This window comes from Clupea harengus, unplaced genomic scaffold (assembly GCF_900700415.2).
Source record: "Clupea harengus unplaced genomic scaffold, Ch_v2.0.2, whole genome shotgun sequence".
Taxonomy (NCBI): domain Eukaryota; kingdom Metazoa; phylum Chordata; class Actinopteri; order Clupeiformes; family Clupeidae; genus Clupea; species Clupea harengus.
In genome coordinates this window covers 4,286-25,002 of record NW_024880269.1, presented here as the reverse complement: position 1 = coordinate 25,002, position 20,717 = coordinate 4,286, and the positions used below count along the sequence as shown (strand labels likewise).

The 20,717-nt window shown below is 39.8% G+C and overlaps 1 protein-coding gene across 1 annotated transcript; it reads right to left on the bottom strand.

Annotated features, from left to right (window-relative positions):
* Positions 1 to 6: 6 nt before the first annotated feature.
* On the bottom strand, positions 7 to 20,217 carry sytl2a (synaptotagmin-like 2a). The gene is made up of 17 exons (XM_042706410.1): positions 19,885 to 20,217; positions 18,737 to 18,888; positions 18,255 to 18,378; positions 12,105 to 12,174; positions 11,627 to 11,735; positions 9,805 to 10,521; positions 9,174 to 9,311; positions 6,040 to 6,144; positions 5,682 to 5,738; positions 5,121 to 5,209; positions 3,804 to 3,973; positions 3,398 to 3,500; positions 3,140 to 3,301; positions 2,946 to 3,024; positions 2,006 to 2,105; positions 1,471 to 1,676; positions 7 to 1,245 (listed from the first exon to the last, which is right to left on the bottom strand). The coding sequence occupies exons 1-17, from the start codon at positions 19,983 to 19,985 to the stop codon at positions 1,109 to 1,111; spliced, it is 2,619 nt and encodes an 872-aa protein (XP_042562344.1). The 5' UTR covers positions 19,986 to 20,217; the 3' UTR covers positions 7 to 1,108.
* Positions 20,218 to 20,717: the final 500 nt, after the last annotated feature.

Genomic DNA, 20,717 nt, shown 5'->3' with positions numbered 1-20,717 from the left:
TTAACACAGCATTCTTCTTACAGGGCAGAATTCCTGTGAAATATAATCTTCTACGATCGCTGGGTACGTTTCTGTTCCAGACAACACAATAGCTGACTCACGATACTTCCCACGCACAAACATACATACGACGACAGAATAAAATGGCGCCAATTACGTAAGATCACATCTTTGTAGAATCTTGACATCTGCCACCCGCAGGTGTGGAAGACATATCGACCTAAGACTAGTTAGACGTCGGCGATAATATAGCCTACACCTTAAACCTTAACGATATCGTTTGGCAGAACATTTCGGTTAGGAAAAGTCATTGTTTTACTTAAATGCTGGATTGGTGGATCTTCTGTAGAATTTAGAAATTACATTGAAAGCTCTGCATTATATTTAAGTTTAGCAGGCAATCATTACAACCCTCCCCTCCATTGCTCCGGAAACAACGTGTTGATTGGTTGGAATTGTTTATGGGTCAGTTCGACCCACTGTTTGTTTAATTTAGCCAGGTTTTTTTTGCACGCACACGCAGGATGGACAGGTAGGACAGGGAGTACAGTGAGGATCAATTCGCTGAATTGCTTGGATTAGCATCGTGTACTGTGCCTTTAATATCATCATCAGGGGAAATACTTCAGGCAGAAGAAATGTTGGTACATTTTACGTCTGTCTTATTTCACCTTCCACTCAAGATCAGAACACATACTTCTGGGTAACACTGTTTTTCCAGAGTATCTCAATGTATTCATAATATGTCAGAAAGAATGTTTTGCCCCAATGCAAATATATTTAGGTTGGTTTATTTATAACTCTTGAAAATTTGTACAACACATGGTTTTGTGAATTACAATTACATTGTGTGTTACAATAAAGTCAGGTCTTACAATATGTTATGATTTGATATACATATATTAATCTACTGTGATTTGGAAATGCCTTTAGAATTTGAGACAAGATTCCACGCTTTATTTTCTGAAGCCTTTTTTTTTTTTTTACAAATATTATAAATAAAACAATCTTTACATGAACATATTTTGTTTATAATAACTGGAAATCCATATATATTTGTTCTTTTACCACACTGTCCTTTCAAAAATAAATGTACTATAAAATAACTTTATTTTGCCATCATCAACATTCTCAAAGGCAACACATCTTCAACCCATTCGCCCTGAGAAATCAGCATTCGACCCCACAGCGTGGCCTCCTCCGTGGTTGAGTCCATCCAGTCAACTTCAGAGCCATAACTTTTACCTTTACAAAGACAGGTAATGCATATGTCAGGGTTCCGTAAAGATTTGTTTCTACATATACAGTACATCCTTACATTCAGTGTAGTGTGCATGCTGAATAGACAAATTATCTCAAACATCCCAAATATTGGGATTCCTCTCTAGGCTAAGATTTGAGCACATACTGGAATTAGATGAACTCAATAAGTATATTAATCAGTAATGAGAAAAATGAGAGGTCTGGCACCTGTTCCAGGTCCTAGCCTGAGGCCTCCCAGGAAGTGGTTATTAAGCCTGTCATGGTCCCACACAGTGAGCTCCGCACAGGCCTCTTGTAGGTCCTCTTGTTTGAAGCCATCATAGACCATTGTGTGATTAAACACTGGATCAGCCGTTTTCTTCGCCACTCGTGTCTTCTGCCGACTCTTCCTGCTTGCGTCAGGGAGGACTGTGCTGAAACCCAAATGCACACAACAGTTGATTGATTGATTGATTGATTGATTGATTGATTGATTGATTTAAGCCTCGGAAAACACATTGAGGAATAAGACCTTCATTTACAATGGTGCCGAGGGTACAACGAATAGTTAATACATTGAAAAATAAAATAAATAAATAAATAATTTTTTTTAATAAATATGCATATTAAATAGTACAGGAGTACAGTTATCCAGGTAAAGATGAATGTGATGAAATGAGACGATGCCAATTATGTAGATTTACTATGAGGTGAAGTGTCACCCATTCTAATACAATCAAGCTGAGACATTTTCAATACGTACCATTTGACAAAAGGATCTATGATGACACCTCTTACAACAGGTAGGTTCTTGCATTCTCTCACACAGATTTGCACTTCTCCTGTCTTAGATGCTCTCTTACCTGTAGATGTGATAAATAAACAGAAACACATTTACCACCACTTGAGGGCACTTATTCTGTGAGTGCACAACACATGACACAAAGGTACCAAGGTGCTTTGGCTGTGCACTAGAACCATTCACTATAGTCATGACATCACACGTGCAAGACACAACAAGCAATGAAATGTGAATTCCATGCAAATGTGGTTGCACAAGACAAACTATTGACAAGTAGGTACACACATACATCCTGCAAGAACCACATCTAAACTCAACCCAATCTGCCTTTTTGATAGAACTAATTTCGAAACACTGTTAATGACTTAAGAATGTATTAATCAAGTGCCTTGTATTAATAATTACCTTGTATGAATCATGTGCTTATGTACGCAGGAACATGGCTTTTCTGTGTGTGTGTAACTTAGATTATTAGGTGTTGACGCCACTTAGTCTGCATATGTGTAAGAGCAATATGCGTAAGACAAGGAACTTTTTGTCCATGTTTGGGTCAGAGGTGATAAGAAGGGTCGAACTGTGCTTCTTTCGACCTTGTGTAAAACTGACATCCTTGCATGACAAAGAGCATAGTAAGATGACCTTGGACGTCGGAGACCCACCACGTGGTTATCCTTGCTGATAAAGTGTTTTGGCGTCAGAGAATGCTTACTTCTTTCTATATAAACCTTGTGTGAATTCTTTCCTCTCAGCATTTAGATTGAAATAGCACTTGTGCCTTTCAGCGTATGTAAATGGAAAAAGGGTCATTATAAAAATGGTTAAATCTAGCTGATAACACAGAATAGACACTTGCTTGCAGTCACATATAAAGGAAAGGAGGAATAGTTGATTGGTGGCTTACTCTGAGTGCTCTGAGGGAGGAAGCGCAAAGCTACTCTCATGTCACCCTTCTGGTCAGTTGTTTTGGGGCGGCTGACAACCTGTACAAGTTACAAATAACAGATAGCTTGAGTGGTTATATGACCACGCGTTTCTTGATTCCAAATGTGTTACACTGGCGCGGGTCTGCGTCTCGTTGTATCGTCTCCGATTTACCCGCGGTCTCAGCAGGTAGTCTTTCATCTGAGAGTCAATGAAGTTCCACTCTCTCAAATCAACATCCGCCTCTCCTAGGAAGCTGTTTCTCCCAAAGCTGTCGTGGTGCCACACAGAGAGGTTCAGGGTTGCAGTCCTCAGGGTATCAGAGGAGATCTTGTACTGAGAGGGAAAAATCATTCCAAAAAGATGGAACATGACTGTTTCCAGTATATAATTTAAATATGCAGTATGTTAAATTAAAGGTGGTTCTCATACCCGTAGGATTTCATTGAAGGTAGGATTCAATGTCTTCTTTTTCACACTTGTTTTCCTCTTGCCCAACTTTGCTTTGTCAGGTAACAGGTAACACTTAACATACCTTTATTTAAAGGAACAAGATTGCACAGCTCATGCTTTCTTCCATTCATGTTAATAAAAGCAAACTCTTTTTTTTGGCTCCCTAACAGCCCGATGAGCAATGAACAGAGTTAATTGAAAATTAACATTAATATCATCTATGAAGGAGATAAAATTAAAGAAAAGAAAATAAGGCCTTCCCTAATGTCTTTGTTATTGTAAATCGTGAAAAAACAGCAACAGCCTTTAGACTTTGGACTTCATAAAAATAAATGTGCTATAGTAATGAATACTAAGGAAGACTATGCAGATCAGCCGTACTTACGGATCAGAGCGGTTTCTTTTGGGCTCCGCCACTGCTAGATCTCTGCACTGGACAACAAAGATGTGAAACTCTCCCAGCTTCTCCACATAATTCATGGCAAACTGTATGGTCCCTTTGACCTCCACACTGCTGAAGTCCCCACTGTAGATGCTCATCACGCTGCCACTGACCTTACAAAACCACAACACATGTGCTTAGATCTTCATCTCAAGCTACACTACATGGTCAAGATACATATGTAATGTCCACCGTACTAGTTATTTTGTTGTGAGTCGAAAAAACAGTTAGTTCATCTGACGATAAGTTTAGCCAATGTTAGAAAAGTGCATTTGATGAACACATACAGAAGAAGACATTGATGTCATGCCAGATCTGAAGGAACGGTTAGTGTGTGAGTCAGACGTCCCTTGACTGTATGCTGAGTAAAAGCTGTATTCTGAGGTGCAGTCACTGTCTTTGTCATCGCTCTGTGAGACAGCATAAAAACACAATTATTCAATTAGTTCATTCAAAGGTCATTATCCTCTCCATGCTTACTGAAAGGAAAACAACATCCTTGGAGTGTTTTGTACATACTGTATATAAGGTTTACAATTTATCTGCCTATATGTAGTATATGGATTATTAATTTTTTTGGCTAATGATTTCTTTTTTTTAAGATCTATCCAATATTGTTACCTATAGCCAATTCTCTCCATTATGAGTCATGAGTCAGACGCATACTATACAAAAAGAGGATTGGTATCCAAGTATTATCATTAGTGGGCTGAAGTCCCACACATTTCAATTCAATTTCAATCTGTTAATGATGTCTCCTTATGGACTTTTTTTTAGTTTGTACATCAAATAAATGAGAAGAAGATATTTGATCTTAACATACCTAAGACCACAAAATCAAGCCTTTCATGCTCAAACACATTGTGACAGTGACCATGCAGAACAGTGATTCAAACTTGCTTGTGGAGACAATCCATGAACTGGTTATGAAAAGCAACTGTGTCTACTATTAAGATATACATGCATGCCATTGAAAATAGACAATTTGTGTGCACTAGAAATACGTGGGAAATTTCAGTTGCAACAGTTTAATATCAAAAGAAAAAAGTTCAACTAAGGTACAAATATCCTTAAGTCGCAGATAGTCCCAGTGACAATCTGTTTCACAGGCCATCTATCTTAAGATCATGAATATAGTTTAGTAGACACACACACACACAAAGACTGACAGCATATCTGAATACTAGTCAGAGCACATTACTGAATCACTCCACAGGGTGAGTGGTGTTTAGACACAGGAGATATCTCTCCGTTTGCTACCTCCTGCTGCAGGAACGCAGGGACCGAAGCGCTCATCCTCTTCATCTGCTCTGGGTTTGGGGAGGCGGGCGAGGAGGGGACAACAGACACTAACACAGAAGAACAGCAGAGACAGCCAAACAGATTAAACACTGGGCACCGTCTCTAATCCACTTCATGTGATCCTGTAGTACGTAATTAGATTAGATTGGCCAGTATATACAGCAAAAGATCAGGGAGGGGTTATTATACACATTGATTAAACAAATACTTTTACGTTGTATAAGAATCCTGCAATGGCCTTATTCTCCGATAGGCTCTTCCTATGCATATGAATGAGAACAGATTTTTGGCTAGAGTATATCCATTGTGAATGTGTCGGAGTTGTAGCTACAAAGGCCATTGGATTTGCATTTAATCTGGTCACTAGTTATAAATATCAGAGTTGTCACAGTCTAGAACTGTGCAAGTCTATTATGAAAATCTTGGCCAGTTAATTAGTCTGATAAGCTGTGATAGTCTCATTGTACCTTGTGACGATTATGTAACTGAGGGGAGGATAAGACAATAAAAATAATCTACCATCATCCACACTGAGCACTAGATCGCTCTTCTGGTCCGTTCTCATTCTTTCCTCTCCTGGTGAAAAATGATAAGATCAAGATCTTTTTAAAAGATAAATCAATATTCCAGTTAAAAAACATCTACACCATTTTGAAAGCTAATAACAGCAATTGCAAACGTATGCTGAACAGTGCGTGAGGGTCTTCATCAAAATATGAATATTCTTTAACATTTTGCAAGTCAAATATGGTTCTAAATATCTTTTTAAATTGTGTCATCCATTTAAACTGGACGGTGATCGTCACAGTACTGTACTGTGTACAGCTATGGATCTACAGTATGTCGCTGGACACATTTTGGGAAACCCAACACTTACGATTTGGCATTGTTGTAATGTCCTCCAAGCTTTTCGAAAAAGACATTGGCCTTGAATTAGCTCGTTTCAACATGATCCGAACAGCGCTTGTGTTCTCACTTTTACCTGACAAAGACCACAAACGATAAAACACTTTTTTACAGAACAAGGTAAAACTACATTTCAAATTGTTTATGGCTGAGTCTGTGTACTACCAAGCCTTAAAAATGTAAATACTACACAGCATTTTGTCAAAATAAATGTCGGTAGTCATTGCTGTCAATCAATATACAGTATATAATCAATATGTAGTTCAATATTTCAGGTGTTAATGGAGATTTCCCCCACCATTTTTAAATGTATCACAAGTACTGAGGACCACACATCAGGTGTGGACCTTGATTGATTTTTGTGTTTTAAAATTGGTATTGATTGATTGAATATTAGGGACATCAGCACAACAAATAATCACTATGCTATACAAAAATGTTTCTGATGCTGCTGGTGAAACCACTTGTGATTAAAGATGAAGAATGCTGAACTTTGGTTAAGGCATGAAGAATAGTATAAATGCACATAATCAATCTAAAATACCACATACAAAAAAAATACTCCCAATTCTCAACATCCAAGTCAAGGGAGAGCACAACTGAATTATACAGAAAGTAAAAAAATAAAGGGTTATTTCTATGTCAACTGAGTAATTTTTTACTTTTTTAAATGAGGAAGCAGGGTTTGTAGTGTTTAAAGCCCTGCTTCCCACAAATGTATCTTGATGTGATTGAAGAGCAATTATTTGTTTTAATTTGAAGGTAATCAGTGTGAGTAAAACTGGATCGGCATGGCTATGTTCTTTACTGAAAAAAGTCATAGCTCACAGGCTGAACTTGCCCAAGAGTGAGACCATGGTTCAGGTGTACTGCTCCTGGAAGATCCAAGATCCTCTGAGCCCAAGAGTGAGTCCCGGGATGGTGAGCTATCCCTACTCACTCTACCCAGGAGCTCCTGTGGGGGGAGCTCCTCCGCCTGGGATTGGGTCTCCCTTGATCTGTCAAAGAATGCTGGGACATGCATTCGCTCTGGAACACCAAGGTACTGCTGATAGTCCAGAGAAGCTACAGATCGCGCAAGATGGACATGAGCTTCTGAGTCCTTTGCCACATCCTGTTGTTTGACTTTAGAGGTGTTTCCAATCCTTTCGCTGCTTGCAGTTCTTCTAGCATGGTATGATGTGGATCCATACTCTTTATGCACCCCAGCATCTGCAGGGGATAGCCGTGGAGGGCTGTTCTGACTTACTTGGATGCTACCTGAGCTGCTTTGCCTTGCTGGTAGGTTGGCAGACTTTGTGGGAGACTCTGGGTTACTACTCTCATTCCACTGAGCATGCTCAGTGCTCACTGTTGGTGGTTTCTGCTCAGGTCTTCCTCTCCTGGTCTGAAAACAGGCAACGTTTTTGTCGTCAGACCTTTTAGAAGGCTCAAGCTGTGATTGTGCCTCTACAGATGAAGGTCTTGCATGTTCTACATGAGTTGTTGAATGGTCCTCCGATGAGTGCCCATCTGTTTTCTCTGTTCCAATGTCAATGGCAAATGTTTTCAGTGGAGAACGGTCAAGTCTGGTTTTGTATGAGGTTCTGCGGGGAATCTTTGATTGCCCTTTTGGACTATGGGCTTTAGTGTGACCTTTCCGTTGGTTCCTGGGAGTGGATTTGTCTGTCTTCAAATTAACCACTGGACTTGCCTTAGTTTGACTTCTCTGTTGGCTACTGAGGTTTGATTTGTCTGCATTCAAATAAACTACTTCGCTTGGGTTTGTGGTGCATGATTTTGTCTCAGTTGAAGATGATCGCTTCTTGGTCTCTTGGAGTGTACCAGGTTGATTTTGGGGGTCCCCCATCCACTGAGATTGTGATTTGCTTTCTGTCACTCCCGCTTTTCCTGTTATTTCCATGTTGTGGCCGGCATTCTCCCTGTTCAGAGAGGAACTTCTGGGTCCGCGGTCCTGATGCGAGACTGAGACTTCTGCTCGAAGGTCATGTTGGGATGCACTGAGCCTTTTTCTAGCGTCTCGAGAAGAGGCCGATCCTCTTCGTTCTGCTTGGATATCAGAAGTCACCTGTGCTTTTGTGACACCCAGATTATATTTACTTTTCTCCTCCTCCCAAAGAGCCCTAAGATTTGTGATGAGAATGGCCTTATTCTCCTGTTGGCTTAAGGGCAGTTTCAGAGGTGGAATGTAAGTATAGGTGTCTTGCTCTTTCCCTGTGTTAACTGATGACTGATGCATGGGAGATTTATGTTTCAGATGGACATCGGTACCGTCAACTCCCTGTGCTAACCCTTGTAATTTTTCATAGTTCATTGAACTAATGCTATCATTTGGGAATGTTCCTCCCTCGCATGTTGGTTGAACAGAAAGGTCTGATTCACCATGTTTGGGGTGTATGTACTGCCCCGCTTTATGACTTTCTCCAGTGGATAAATCGATCATATTTAGTGTGTTATAGTCAGATTGTGAAGGTCTGCTCTCTTCCTCCTGCTTAGGAACTTTGGATGACTTGTGAATTTTGTCTGAAAAGACATTCTGCCCTGCCGTGGGGTTTTCAAATTCTTGTCCAACTGCACCCTGGGGGGTCGGAATATTAGGTTCCCTACAATTCTCTTTCACATTACACAGAGTTCTCTGACTGGTTGAGTGAACAACAGAAATACCTAGTCCCTCTTGCTTGCTCTTCATCTTCTCCACAGTCGAAGTTGCCTGTTCTTTGCTTAACGCCAGTTGAACATCTTCACGAGCAGCCTCTTTATCCTCAGTAGGGTAAGACACCTCATCTTCAACTCGTGTGATCATCTCAGAGCAAGCTTCTTTTACCTCCGCTCTTGAGAACAACGCTAGAAGGCCTCTCCTAGGCTTTGGTGACGGCTTCAATATTCTCTTGCTTTCAGATGCATATGCCTCCCCCATTGACTTGCTCTCTAAGCCACGGGCATGTTCATGATCTTTGCTGGCTTCTTCCATGTCGCATGTCCTTTTAAGTCTACCAGACCGGCCTGCGCTTTGGCTGAACCAGTCAAGTACCTTAGCAATGGAGTGACCCTCTTCCTCTGTTAGCTTAGGGGTGGGGCTCCCTGGCCGCTGCTCATTGCTCTTACCTGTTTCTGGCGCAGTGCTATGGAGGTGGGACACCTCACTTGCAGGGGGCTCAGCAAGGCAATCATGGAAACCTGTAAAAAGGAAAGGCATGATTGTACGTAAACACTGATAAAATGATATTGTAAGAACCTCTATTACTTTATGTAGTGTAACACAAAAAGCTCAGGAAATATATGTTGCAATAAAAAGGATAACATTAAGTTAATAGCATGTCCCATGCAGTCCCAAGTCACTAATCACCATTGGCAAAAATGTAAGTACAGACCCATGTGCAGACATGCAGCATGCAGAGATGAGTTAGTTATCAGAGAAGCAAACCACAGTAAAAAGCAGTATTGACCTAAACTTGTCTGAAAGTCAATCCTCTGAAAGTAAACTTGAAAGTAAACATCTGAAAGTAAATCCTCATTGATGAACAAAGCTCTAAAAACAATCATGGAGTTCAAGTTACAATTTAAGAAGGTCTGAATTCAGATTGATTGATTGTTTGATTATTGACTGGCTTGAAGATTGGTGATTGTCCATCTCTAAAGGGGATTATATCTGAAGATGCCTTACCATTAGGCCTAAGGGCTACGCCTTCATTTGAGCCTTTTTGATGAGAACCGTCCGTGTTGTCCAGCAACTCACCTGACTTCACCTCTTCATGAATTACCAGTTTACTGTTCCATGAGTAAGAATCTTGGGGGACGGATTTGGGACTGATGTAGAGTTCCGGATCAGTCCTCTGCAGTGTCTCTGAGAAAACTGGACTTTCACATTCCCCTCTGAGGCCGTCACTGCTGCCGTCGCCACTGCTGCTGCTGTTGCTGCTGCTACTGCTGCCACTTGTGTCTGACCTGTCCGTCTGACCCTCCTCATCAGAGAGAGCAATGCTGTCTTGGTCCAGGAGGTCGCCCCGCTCCTGGCCATTCTGTAGCGCTGGGTTTCTGCCCCTGATGATGGCAGAGAACCGGACCTGCTTTCTGTCCGCAAAGCTGGACCATAAGCTGGGGGAGTCTGGGAGAATCAGAGGACTCAGTGGTTCAGCTTCAGGGCTGTAGTTGGAATGGGGTGGCAGGGAATCACTGGAGCTGCTGCTGGAGTTCTGCTTCAGGATGCTTCTGGGGGCAGGTGTGGCACCCTGTTTGCAGGCATTGCTCTCTGTCGACGAGTCTTGGGAGACGCGTAAAACTCTTTTTCTTGGCAGAGGCTTGAGGACATTCAGTGTGGCTTGTAATGTTTCAGAACTTTCTGAGGTTTGATTAGTTAGTGTGTCTATGGGGCTCTCATAAGATGGAAGCAACTCTGAAAAAAGACAACAATGATGGGGGGACAACATGGTATAGACACAGTATAGATAGATAAATCAAAACTGATTTAAAGAGGGGAGAGGATTCATTATATATGTCAGTAAGGGTCATATGTGATGTCATCCTTAAAGTGTGATAATAACATGAGGATATATTAATATAGTTAATGGAAAGACAGATGGAAAACCTTAGTGCCCATATCATTATCATAAAGAAATGACCTCCCTCTGTGGTAATGTGGAAATTACCCCCCCCCATCAGATTACATTCATTTTTAAAAACAACAACAACAACAATAATACTGATATTGTAGAGCTCACATTCCTTTAATCTATGGAAAGTACAGACTAGTCATGCATGGCAGCTTAGCGCCTTAGTCCAGGAGTACATGCCTTTCCAAGTAATCCACTCCAAACTATGCACCCATATTTGCATACCATTACACAGTTCTGAGTAAATCCTTGTACTACTCAGCACTCATTAGTTCAATTTTCACAAAATCTATTGTTTCACCGAATGTCCTTGTATAAGCAAACTCTTGTTACAAAATCGGAGGACTTCGCCACCATGGAATTCTATACGTCTAAAACATTACTGATGCTTAGTCCAAAATCTTTGCCGAAAACCTGAATACTAATCGCACAACCTTTCGTCTGTAAACGCATGACCACATTTGACCTCTTCTTCATTATCACCAGCAGTAAGAGCAGGAAAGTGGGAATTCCAGTCAGGCTTAAGCACATGCGCTGCACATCATGCAAAGATTCAGCAGCATGCAAACATGGACATTATAGACTCCAACACCAGACCCAGTGTCGTGCTGACACAGGTTTTTAAATGGGATCAGTTTGGACTTACTTATGTATGCAAGGAAAATACTTTGTTTCAAGTTTCCACACTCCAGTTGAAACACAAGACACTGTTTAGAACATGATTCCAGAAATATGTATACACTATATATATATAAGCCTACTTGAAACCCTTTGCCAGTGTCAAAATAATTTACCTTAACCATCAGGTTTTTTTGACAGATTTTACAAAAAGGTGTCCATAAAACCGTCTTGGATAAAGTAAATTTTTCCTTCAGTAAAGTAGGTGAATCTGTATTTTGGTTATTGGCTATATGCACCGTGTTCAAGTGTTCACTGTGAGTGTCTTACCCCCTGCAGGTGCCTTCTCTGCTTGTGGCGCGCCATTAGACACCAGTCTGCTTGTCTTGTCCGAAGAAACAGGGGACAGGGGCGTGTTGTTGAATGGATTTTGCCTTTGCTTAAAATCAACCACAAGCAGAACACAGGAGTATTAAGAGTCTGTAATATGTTGTGTGATACTGGAGTATTAAGAGTCTGTAATATGTTGTGTGATACTGACTCAACCACAAGCAGAACACAGGAGTATTAAGAGTCTGTAATATGTTGTGTGATACTGACTTGTGTATTAAGAGTCTGTAATATGTTGTGTGATACTGACTTGTGTATTAAGAGTCTGTAATATGTTGTGTGATACTGACTTGTGTATTAAGAGTCTGTAATATGTTGTGTGATACTGACTTGTGGCTATTAAAATATCGCTATCATGGTCAATCAAAGGGGGTTCTTTTCACTAAGTACTAATGTTCCACAAGGTATACTTTCATACCTTGGCTTGGGCCTGAACAGCTGGCTTCAACCCATCTGGTTGGCTTTCTGGTGAGCCAGCATATTCCCTGCTGAAACAATCCATGGGATATTGCATGTTACCAACTGAATTTAAACACCAAGAATAGAAACACAAGACACATTGTATGTTTATGTCACATCAAATCCTAAAACTGCAATGGTGCTTCAAGTGTTAAGCCTGGCTTTTTACAATGAAGGCTGTGCGCTTTGACTGACAGAGAAAGTAAACGTTCACGGGAACAGCCTTGTGTATAAAAAAAAGAAAAAGCACTGTTGATTTGTGTTTGATGTGAAGCTTAATTCCTTTTGCTGTGAATGAGGAAAACAAGACCATGTGAGAGTTGACCCCAGAAGATTAGAGGGAGCACATGAGGCGTGACCTCTCCTCTGCCTGTCTAGCACACTGATCCCGCTCTCACGGGAAAGGCTTTCCCCCTCAGTCTGTTGAGTCTGTTGACCCCTTCTTTACACCGCAAGAACTCCATACTCATCTCTTGCAATGGTAATTGGAAATAAAAGTGGTCTGCTGGCATCAGAACACTGCAAAAGGACACTGTGTTTTTAAATGATCTCACTAGACATAATATAGCAGACTGCCAGAGTAGTATTTCACATGCTTTACACTTAGAGCCCAAGGCTAGCTATTTCCTTATACAATACTGTCTCTTCACTAATGGAGTTAATGGACGGATGTAGTGCTTTTTGGTGTGCAGAGGAAATGGGTTAGTACAACACTCTCCTTAATCAAATTCAGAGACATTCCAAACTATTCCAAAGGAGGAGAATGTAGGGCAGCACAGTCAGGGGAAAAGGGGAATTTCAGATGAAATCATCCATATTTAGCGCGGATTTCATATATACATATATCAGTTATGATTAGATAACTTGCTATGGTGACACTAAGAATTATGGTTATCGAAAAAGTATGCTTTAAATGTTAAAAAACTAAAATATTGAACAGTGCACCGAGAGCCTTTAGATCCTTGATTCTGTAGATTCTCTGCAGAATCCTCTTTTCTGACAGTGTTTAGCATGGGAAAGGGGTTCTTGGAAAAATTCTTTGGTTCTTTTATCTATGTATCTTACAAAGACAACTTTCATTTGCTATGAAGATGACAGCTACACTTACAAATGCCCTCATCAAAGAATTGTACATAAACCCACGGATGGTTCTTTTCCCCTATATGCTGTGATGTGTTAAGGGTCCAATATGTACTTGCTGTTGTCAAGAAAGTTTTGAGACTTGAGACAATTGTGGTGTCATTCAGAGCACAATCAGAGATGTCATTCCTGTGCATTGTGTGCATTTGTCTGCTTTCAGACGCAATTATTTTGTATTTGTCTCTCCTGATGGAAAAATGTAAACAAATAAAGAACCAAAATGCATAAAATCTTTGAATTGTTACTCCAGAGTGACATCATAATGATGGCCCTTATTTAGACAGATTTATTTGCTCAAAGTGACTCCTGCTACAGAATTCTACGGCGATAAGATTGGCACTATTTCTAAGATCCTTGTCAATAGTTTATTACCAGTTCATGGCCCCTTAACAGCTGACCAGGGCTCGATTCCCAGTCAGTGTACGTCGCTTTAGACAAAAACATTCACTAAATACTTCACCTTTAATCAATTTATGTTGTCACAAAGTTACTGACTAAGCTGTGTCATGGAGGCATGCCTACAGGGGGCCACTGGGGGGCTGTGAGGCGCCCCAGAGGGTGTGCTAGCACACAGAGGTGCCCCGTCGAGCAATGCCCTATTGCCTCCGCCCTGACTCAGCACCGCACCAGGGTTCACCACAGCAGGGGAAGCAATCGTTATTTTGACCCTTTCCACTGACAGCCACCATGTTCCCTAATGCTATGGAATGGGAAAACACCATACAGAAAGATATCTGTGGAAAATGTGTCCTTGGCAACTGTAGATATATATGGAAAAACCATTCTGGACCGATAACATTACAACTATTGGTACTAAATCCATAACCGTAGTCGGTACCTTATTTATTATACAGTTTTGACAACAAAAGATACATGCATGTATGTTATAAACATTTATTTTATCCCAAATTGAGATTCAGGCACTATCTGGAGTGTGAAATCATACGTAAATAACTGCACTGCACAAGTAATGAATGGTAATGACGCAAAAACAGAGGTGCCAGATAATGTTTGTTTTGACTTCTCAGAGTGTTCTACATTATTTTCTAGTTATACACAGGAAAAGATTAAATTCCTTGGGCTATTGGTTGGGGACTTCCAGTCAAACCTCTCACTATCAAATGCAAGTATCATAACAACAGGGTGCACTACAACCATCATACTGATACTTAACAATACTTAACAACAACAACAAAGATACCTTTGTGAGCATTTCACTGGGGTTGTCAAGTGGGCACATTCCTTCATCTGTATTTCATTGTATTAGGCCCATGACACCATAGACATATATGGGCCATTCTACCGAATTGGTGCAAAGTCAGGTTGGAAATATTTTGAAAATGTGTATGTTTTATTCCCAAAACTTTGTCCGTATATATATTGTACCATATCTAAAGTACACATATTTAGTAAATTAACTGTCAATTTTTATATTGTATTTTCAGAATGTGTTGGAAGGTTTTTCCTCTCCCAAAAATTGTCACTACCGAAACATAGTAATAAACTATAGTAAAAACGTATTATTATTAACCTGTTCAGATTGTGTTTCCTTCCCTTCTCTGAAGAGTATTTTTACAAATATTTCTTGAAGGTTTTCACAATAAAATCAATAAAAATGAAATTTTTACCAAATTTCAAAGTTCAATTTATACAATTCATCAAAATCTAAGTGCAATATTTCTTTGTAAAATGCAAAATACTGATCATATTGATTTCAGAGTTGATGATTGATTAAATTGAACATACATTAAACCAATCAGTATCATAACATTTTAGTTGATAACTCAATATACTTTATTTTTTACAAAACATCCAGTGTTTCGGTAGCCTGGATACCAGACCGAACTTAGCCCCGCCCACAAATTTTTTGGTTGGGAAGTTCGGTCTGGCATTACTCCATTGAGGAGAAATTATCTGCGGACAGACAATAGCCGTACCAATCAAATTGTCAAGGTGGGCTTTATACGATGATGGACAGATGATCAACCGTAACGTAATCAACCACGTCACCAAAGAGCTTTTGGGGTGAATTCGTTTTCAACAAACATGGCTGCCGTTGGAGAGCTGAAATGTGGTGATTCGAGTCTGTTTTAGAAGACATTGACAGCACATTCATTTTGAAAGAGGAACAGAGAAACGCGATTAAGGCATTTGTCGATCGAAAAGATGTTTTTGCCGTCCTTCCTACGGGATCCGGTAAAAGTTTAATGTATCAGCTGGACCCATGGTCTACGTTATGGTCATACTACGTTGCTCTGATTGGTTCTAGATATATCCAATTGAGCGAAGAGGCATTTTTTTTCCTGGTTCGGTTGAAACACGCCCCATAATCACAGCCCATTGGAGCGGTATCAGACTCATATTCTGACTAGAATTATGAGTATGACATCGTCAGGCTAGTGTTTCGGTAGTGACTGCACTGTTTCGGTAGTGACAGCACTGTTTCGGTAGCTTTTTTGTTTGCAAGGTTGTATCATATTTCCTCAACCTTATTGCTTAATCTTAACTCATACCATGCTTTAGGTTGGGAATATTAAAAACATGAATGTTTTGTGCTTTTGCTGTCTTTTCCTCCATGATTTTCTGACCTTCTTTTGCTCCCTGTTTGATAAATCACTGATACATTTCAACTTTCCTTCCTTTCGTTTCTTATTTCTTTCTCTTTCCTTCCTTAAATATTCTTGGTGTTTCACTGGGTCATCCCTCACTCTTTGTCGGTATTCTCTCAGCCTCTCTGCTCCACTTTTTCCTTTTGGCATTTTGGTGTCTTATGATTCTTTCTCTCCTGAACAATTTCAGATAGAATGCATAAAACCCCAAAAAGTTTACTTAATTAAAGAAAAAAAGGTGTTCGGTAGTGACAATTCTTAAGGTTACACACTGATTTTCAGACTTTGGAACACATTTATATCAAAAGTAAGGGATCTAGCTACTTACCATTCAGCCATGAAGGACAGGGATGCAGTATCACTGCCTGGTTATAAATGCAGGGGTGTGGCTAAAAAACAGGCTCAGCCAACAGACTAAAACTCCTGTGTTTCGGTAGTGACATGAAAACTATGGACATGATTTTTTTTGAGTATAGTTTTTTTTTTTTTTTAAATTAAACCCACAATAAATCTAAATCTTCCAAGTTCTGTTTAAACTTAATCATAAAGCTCTTTGAAATTAGATAATTGAAAAAAATCTAAAAAATCTAAAAAGTGTTATTTTTGATAACTGAAATTTAGATGTCAGGGTTGGGGACAGCTACTTCCCAATAGAAAGTACCCTATAAATGATGATTTTGTATGTATTTAGCTTATCCCTATCTCATTTAATGTCTTGGGTTTAAATAGACCATAACATGTTCTTAGTAAATATCTATGTCTGAATACTTAATTGTTTTGTAAATAGTTTTTCTTGATGTGGGACCACACTATATACTGTATGTCTATGCATGACACCTCCAGAAGGCTCAACAGTGGTGTCTAGTGTCCCAGACCCACCCCCCTCCATACTCAAGATAGGTTAACAAACAAAACAAAGGCCAATGATTTTTAAAACCTGATTATGTCTCCATGTGTAGCGACCCTGGGTCAAGCTAGTTTTACATCCAGACCGAATGTGTTTTAATAAGGTCGACACCCCCACACACAACCTGCAGATTCCATCTTGGAAGGAATCACCTCACCATCAATATAAAACCTCTATTCTACCAGTTTTCCCTTACTGATAGATGCTGAAATCTTCTGAGGGACCTGAAAGTAACTGAATGCCTTCCACAACCCACTATGTGGCACTGATCCAAAATCATTATTGTTGGCCAAAAATACTATGCGGCGGTCTCCTGTTTTCTGTACAGAAATGTCTATTAAGGTATTTGCCTTTAAATAGGAGATCAACCTCCTTGCTGCCACACTGAAGAAGATCTTTCCCTCCACACTAAGAAGACCGAATGGTCAAAATTGGTCTATGGTCATGGCGTTCTTCTCCTTCTGAATGAAAATATCACCTGCCTAACACCACATCCTCAGAATTGTTCCTTTTCTCCAAACAATAACCCTTAGCTTCCACACTCAAAACATCAGACGCCCCATTATAGACACGATAAGGTACCCCATTAGGGCCAGGAGTTGATGCAGCCCTTGCACAACGCACAACCTCTTGTGACTCTTTCCACCTGGGCAGGCCATCGTCCCTTGGTGAACCTGTCTCTGGAGGAATGTCTGCCGGTAACATGAGTTCCACGTGCCTGACAGTATGTACCCATTGAAGATACTCCTCAAGGTCCTTTTTTTCAACTCTCAAACTTCCTGTTTTCTCTTTAATGAATAAAGACTTCCCTAGATAAAGATCCCTGTAGAATGCAGCCCTAGTTTTTCTTTCCTTCTTCCTTTCTTCACTTAGACAGTCTTCTCTTCACCTCTGCCTGCAGTGCACTAATACCTTCTCTCTGTTCACTATCTGCTTGTTTCCACTGTTCTTCAGCTGCCTCCTGTCTCAAATCAGCCTTTCTATCTCAACCTGTTGTCTTGACTTGGCTTGGCCTTGCTCCAAACTCCATATCTTTCCATGCCATAATTACAGATGACCTCACCCATGTGATTCAAATGCTTAAAGACATCGGTTTTAGAGTACAGTACTTCTGTTGCTTTAGTAAAATTACTCAGATCGATAGCGATCCGAATGAAGCATGAAAAGCATCTGTTGTAGTTCTCGGTAGCAGCTGACACAGAGAAATGATGGTGCAGTTTCAGTGAAGTTTGGCATAATAATCTGACCTCTTTATCCAGTACATACACTTGTTTGTGAAAGGATTGGGAATAATGATGCTTCTGTCATGTTATTTGTGTATGTGCAGCCTTATTTGATTGGTTAGAACAGAGAAAATAAACGAATGTATTTGTGTAGATGTATATTGATATTAGTAATATGAAAACTTGACAGGAAAACATGTATGTTGGCTTGTTTAAAATGCTGTACATACCTCTGAGTTTCGGATTGTGCTGGTGGTTCCTCTATGAGACCAGGAAGCTCAGGAGGGATAAAGACGTCAGGATTTCCAATTTTCCCAAAAGTGAGATTTTCAGCCCATACCTTAGAGAGCTCAACTGCAAGTATGGAAAGTTATTCTCAGGTCCAACCGAAACACCAAGACACACATTCGTTAATTTAGAGTCAAAATACATTCACAACATGTGCCATACACTTTGTCATTTAATGCTTCTCACTGGTATATGTTATGAACTCTAAACAAAATTAAGTTTTATGTTAAAAATAACATTTCTATGAGCATTTGTGTATGGAGAGTGAAAGTCTTAAGGCCTTCTCAATATCAAGGGAATTACCTATCAACGTGCCAAATAAGGCTTTGGGGATCCCAGACACGAAGAGTTGAGAAATCACATTTCTCAGGAGATGTCTTAAATTCAAATAAGACTTCACTGAATCACAGAATCAGGTACTCACATATTGTCACAGGCTTTCTCTGCCTGATGGAGGCCCGGATGATGTCAGATCCATGGATTCGGTCCCTGTGCCTCTGCGACTTCGTCTCATAAAACCACTCCCCAGTCAGGTATTTTATTTTATTTCTGTCACGCGATGTCTTCTGCAGTTCTCTGAGCCAATAAAGGATGACATGAAATATTCAGTCTTATCTAGAAGGTAGCTATGAAATTAGATTTCTTACTCTCTTAGATGTCTTAAGAATTATTATTATTTGTAAACTAAGACAGCAGTCATTCCTTTTTGAATAAATCTCCCTTCCCAAGCTACGAGCAATAGAGACCTAGTGTAACAATAAATACTATTTTACATAGGAAATAGAAGAAAGAAAAACGTGCAGGAATGTAACTAAGTGCAAGTTAAGTACTAGTAGAGGTGCAAGTTAGGAAGGGAGGTGCTCTCTGAAGATTAGTAGGGTGCTGACATCCCCATGAACATAATACTCTTATTTTAGGTTGTAAATCGATTTCCAAAGACGCCATTACAAGCTGCGTTACGTTACAGTTCAACAATGAGCAAACATGGGACACTGCCAAATGCACTGAACGGGAAAGACAGTCTGATTACATTCCATAAATGCCTGATACACAAAGATAAAAGGGATCTAGACAAAAGCTTATGAACAAAACAAGATAAGTCAAAAGAGAAATGATGGAACTTCAATTTTCAGTGGAATAATGCTGTTATCCAAAGGATGTAATATGGAACCATCGACTGTAGATAGAGTATATACTGTATATAGACTGATTATAGAGTATATATACAGTCCATATATACAGTCATTGTATGAAAAAAAAATTATCCAACAAAGTGATTATCCAAATCTCATCCTTTACTACTGTATGTAGCTGTGAAACAATGTTATCAGGTTTGTACTAATATCAACTGATGTTAATTATTAAATCCTTGATATAGAAAACTATTTTATTTTAAATAATATAATAAGCTTAAAAAGAAAACATTGTCAGTTCAGTCCCATGCACACTAACTGATAGATGATAATATAATAATTACACACAGTATAATTCAAGGTAGCTATTCCAATAAATAGTGAATACAATGAACCTGTGGTGTTCAATATAGGACAATTCATTTTGAGTGTGACTTACTTGACTCGCTGATCCTCCTTGCTCTTCAAATCAGCGTCCCTCTTCAACACAGCCATAATCATCTCCTTCTCCTCTTCAGTCAGATAGGTCAGGTCTATCATGGCTACTGCTAGAGTTCCAGCAGGTGTATTCCTAAGGAGGATTCCTATGATCCAAAGGGTACAGCGCCACAAATGTGTTGAGAGGTGCCTGGGATGGGTGGGTGCCACAGGACTGCTGGTAGTGAACACCAAAGCTCAGACTGAGGTCACTTCCGCAAAACTTTCACTGGGTTACAGATACCAGGTTGTAATTTCCATCGTATCTGTTGGGAAAAGCCACACCAGGAGGAGAAATCTGAGGGGGAAAAAAACACCAAGAAAAGCTGATCATAGCAATATACAATCAGTCTACTTACAGTAAACATGAAATAGAGGGAATATTCTTACATTGACATGACAGATCCAACTTATTCAGAGTGCACTTGACATCGTTTGGCAGTACATATTGCATGGGCGTAAAATAAAGTAATTTGCTTATGATGACATTTGAAGTATCAAATGAATAAACAGGAAAGAAGGAGCCTTTATAGCCTAATCAACACAGAGCTTTATGTTGAAGCCTGTTGAGGTTTTCTCTTGTCTGATTCGAGAGGGCATGTGATGTAGCATTGTCAGCTGACTATCAGAGGATGTGGAAACTGGATGCTTTTATAAACATTTGGAATTCCCTCTAAATGCCTCTTTTATACCCAAATCGCATTAGCCTTAATTCAAATTAGGCACTGTCTCCCTGCTGGCATCAATCTGAACATCTTGCTTTGTTTCCACAAACCATTTTAACTCTGAATCCTG

Excerpts from the sequence above, each read along its gene's own strand:
- sytl2a (XM_042706410.1), bottom strand. The coding sequence starts at position 19,985 with ATGATAGACCTGACCTATCTGACTGAAGAGGAGAAGGAGATGATTATG. Across the intron at positions 9,312-9,804 it reads TCATGAAGAGGTGAAGTCAG|TAATAGAGGTTCTTACAATA; the intron begins GTGAGTTGCTGG and ends CACTACATAAAG. Across the intron at positions 3,302-3,397 it reads CCTTCAATGAAATCCTACGG|TACAAGATCTCCTCTGATAC; the intron begins GTATGAGAACCA and ends TTTCCCTCTCAG.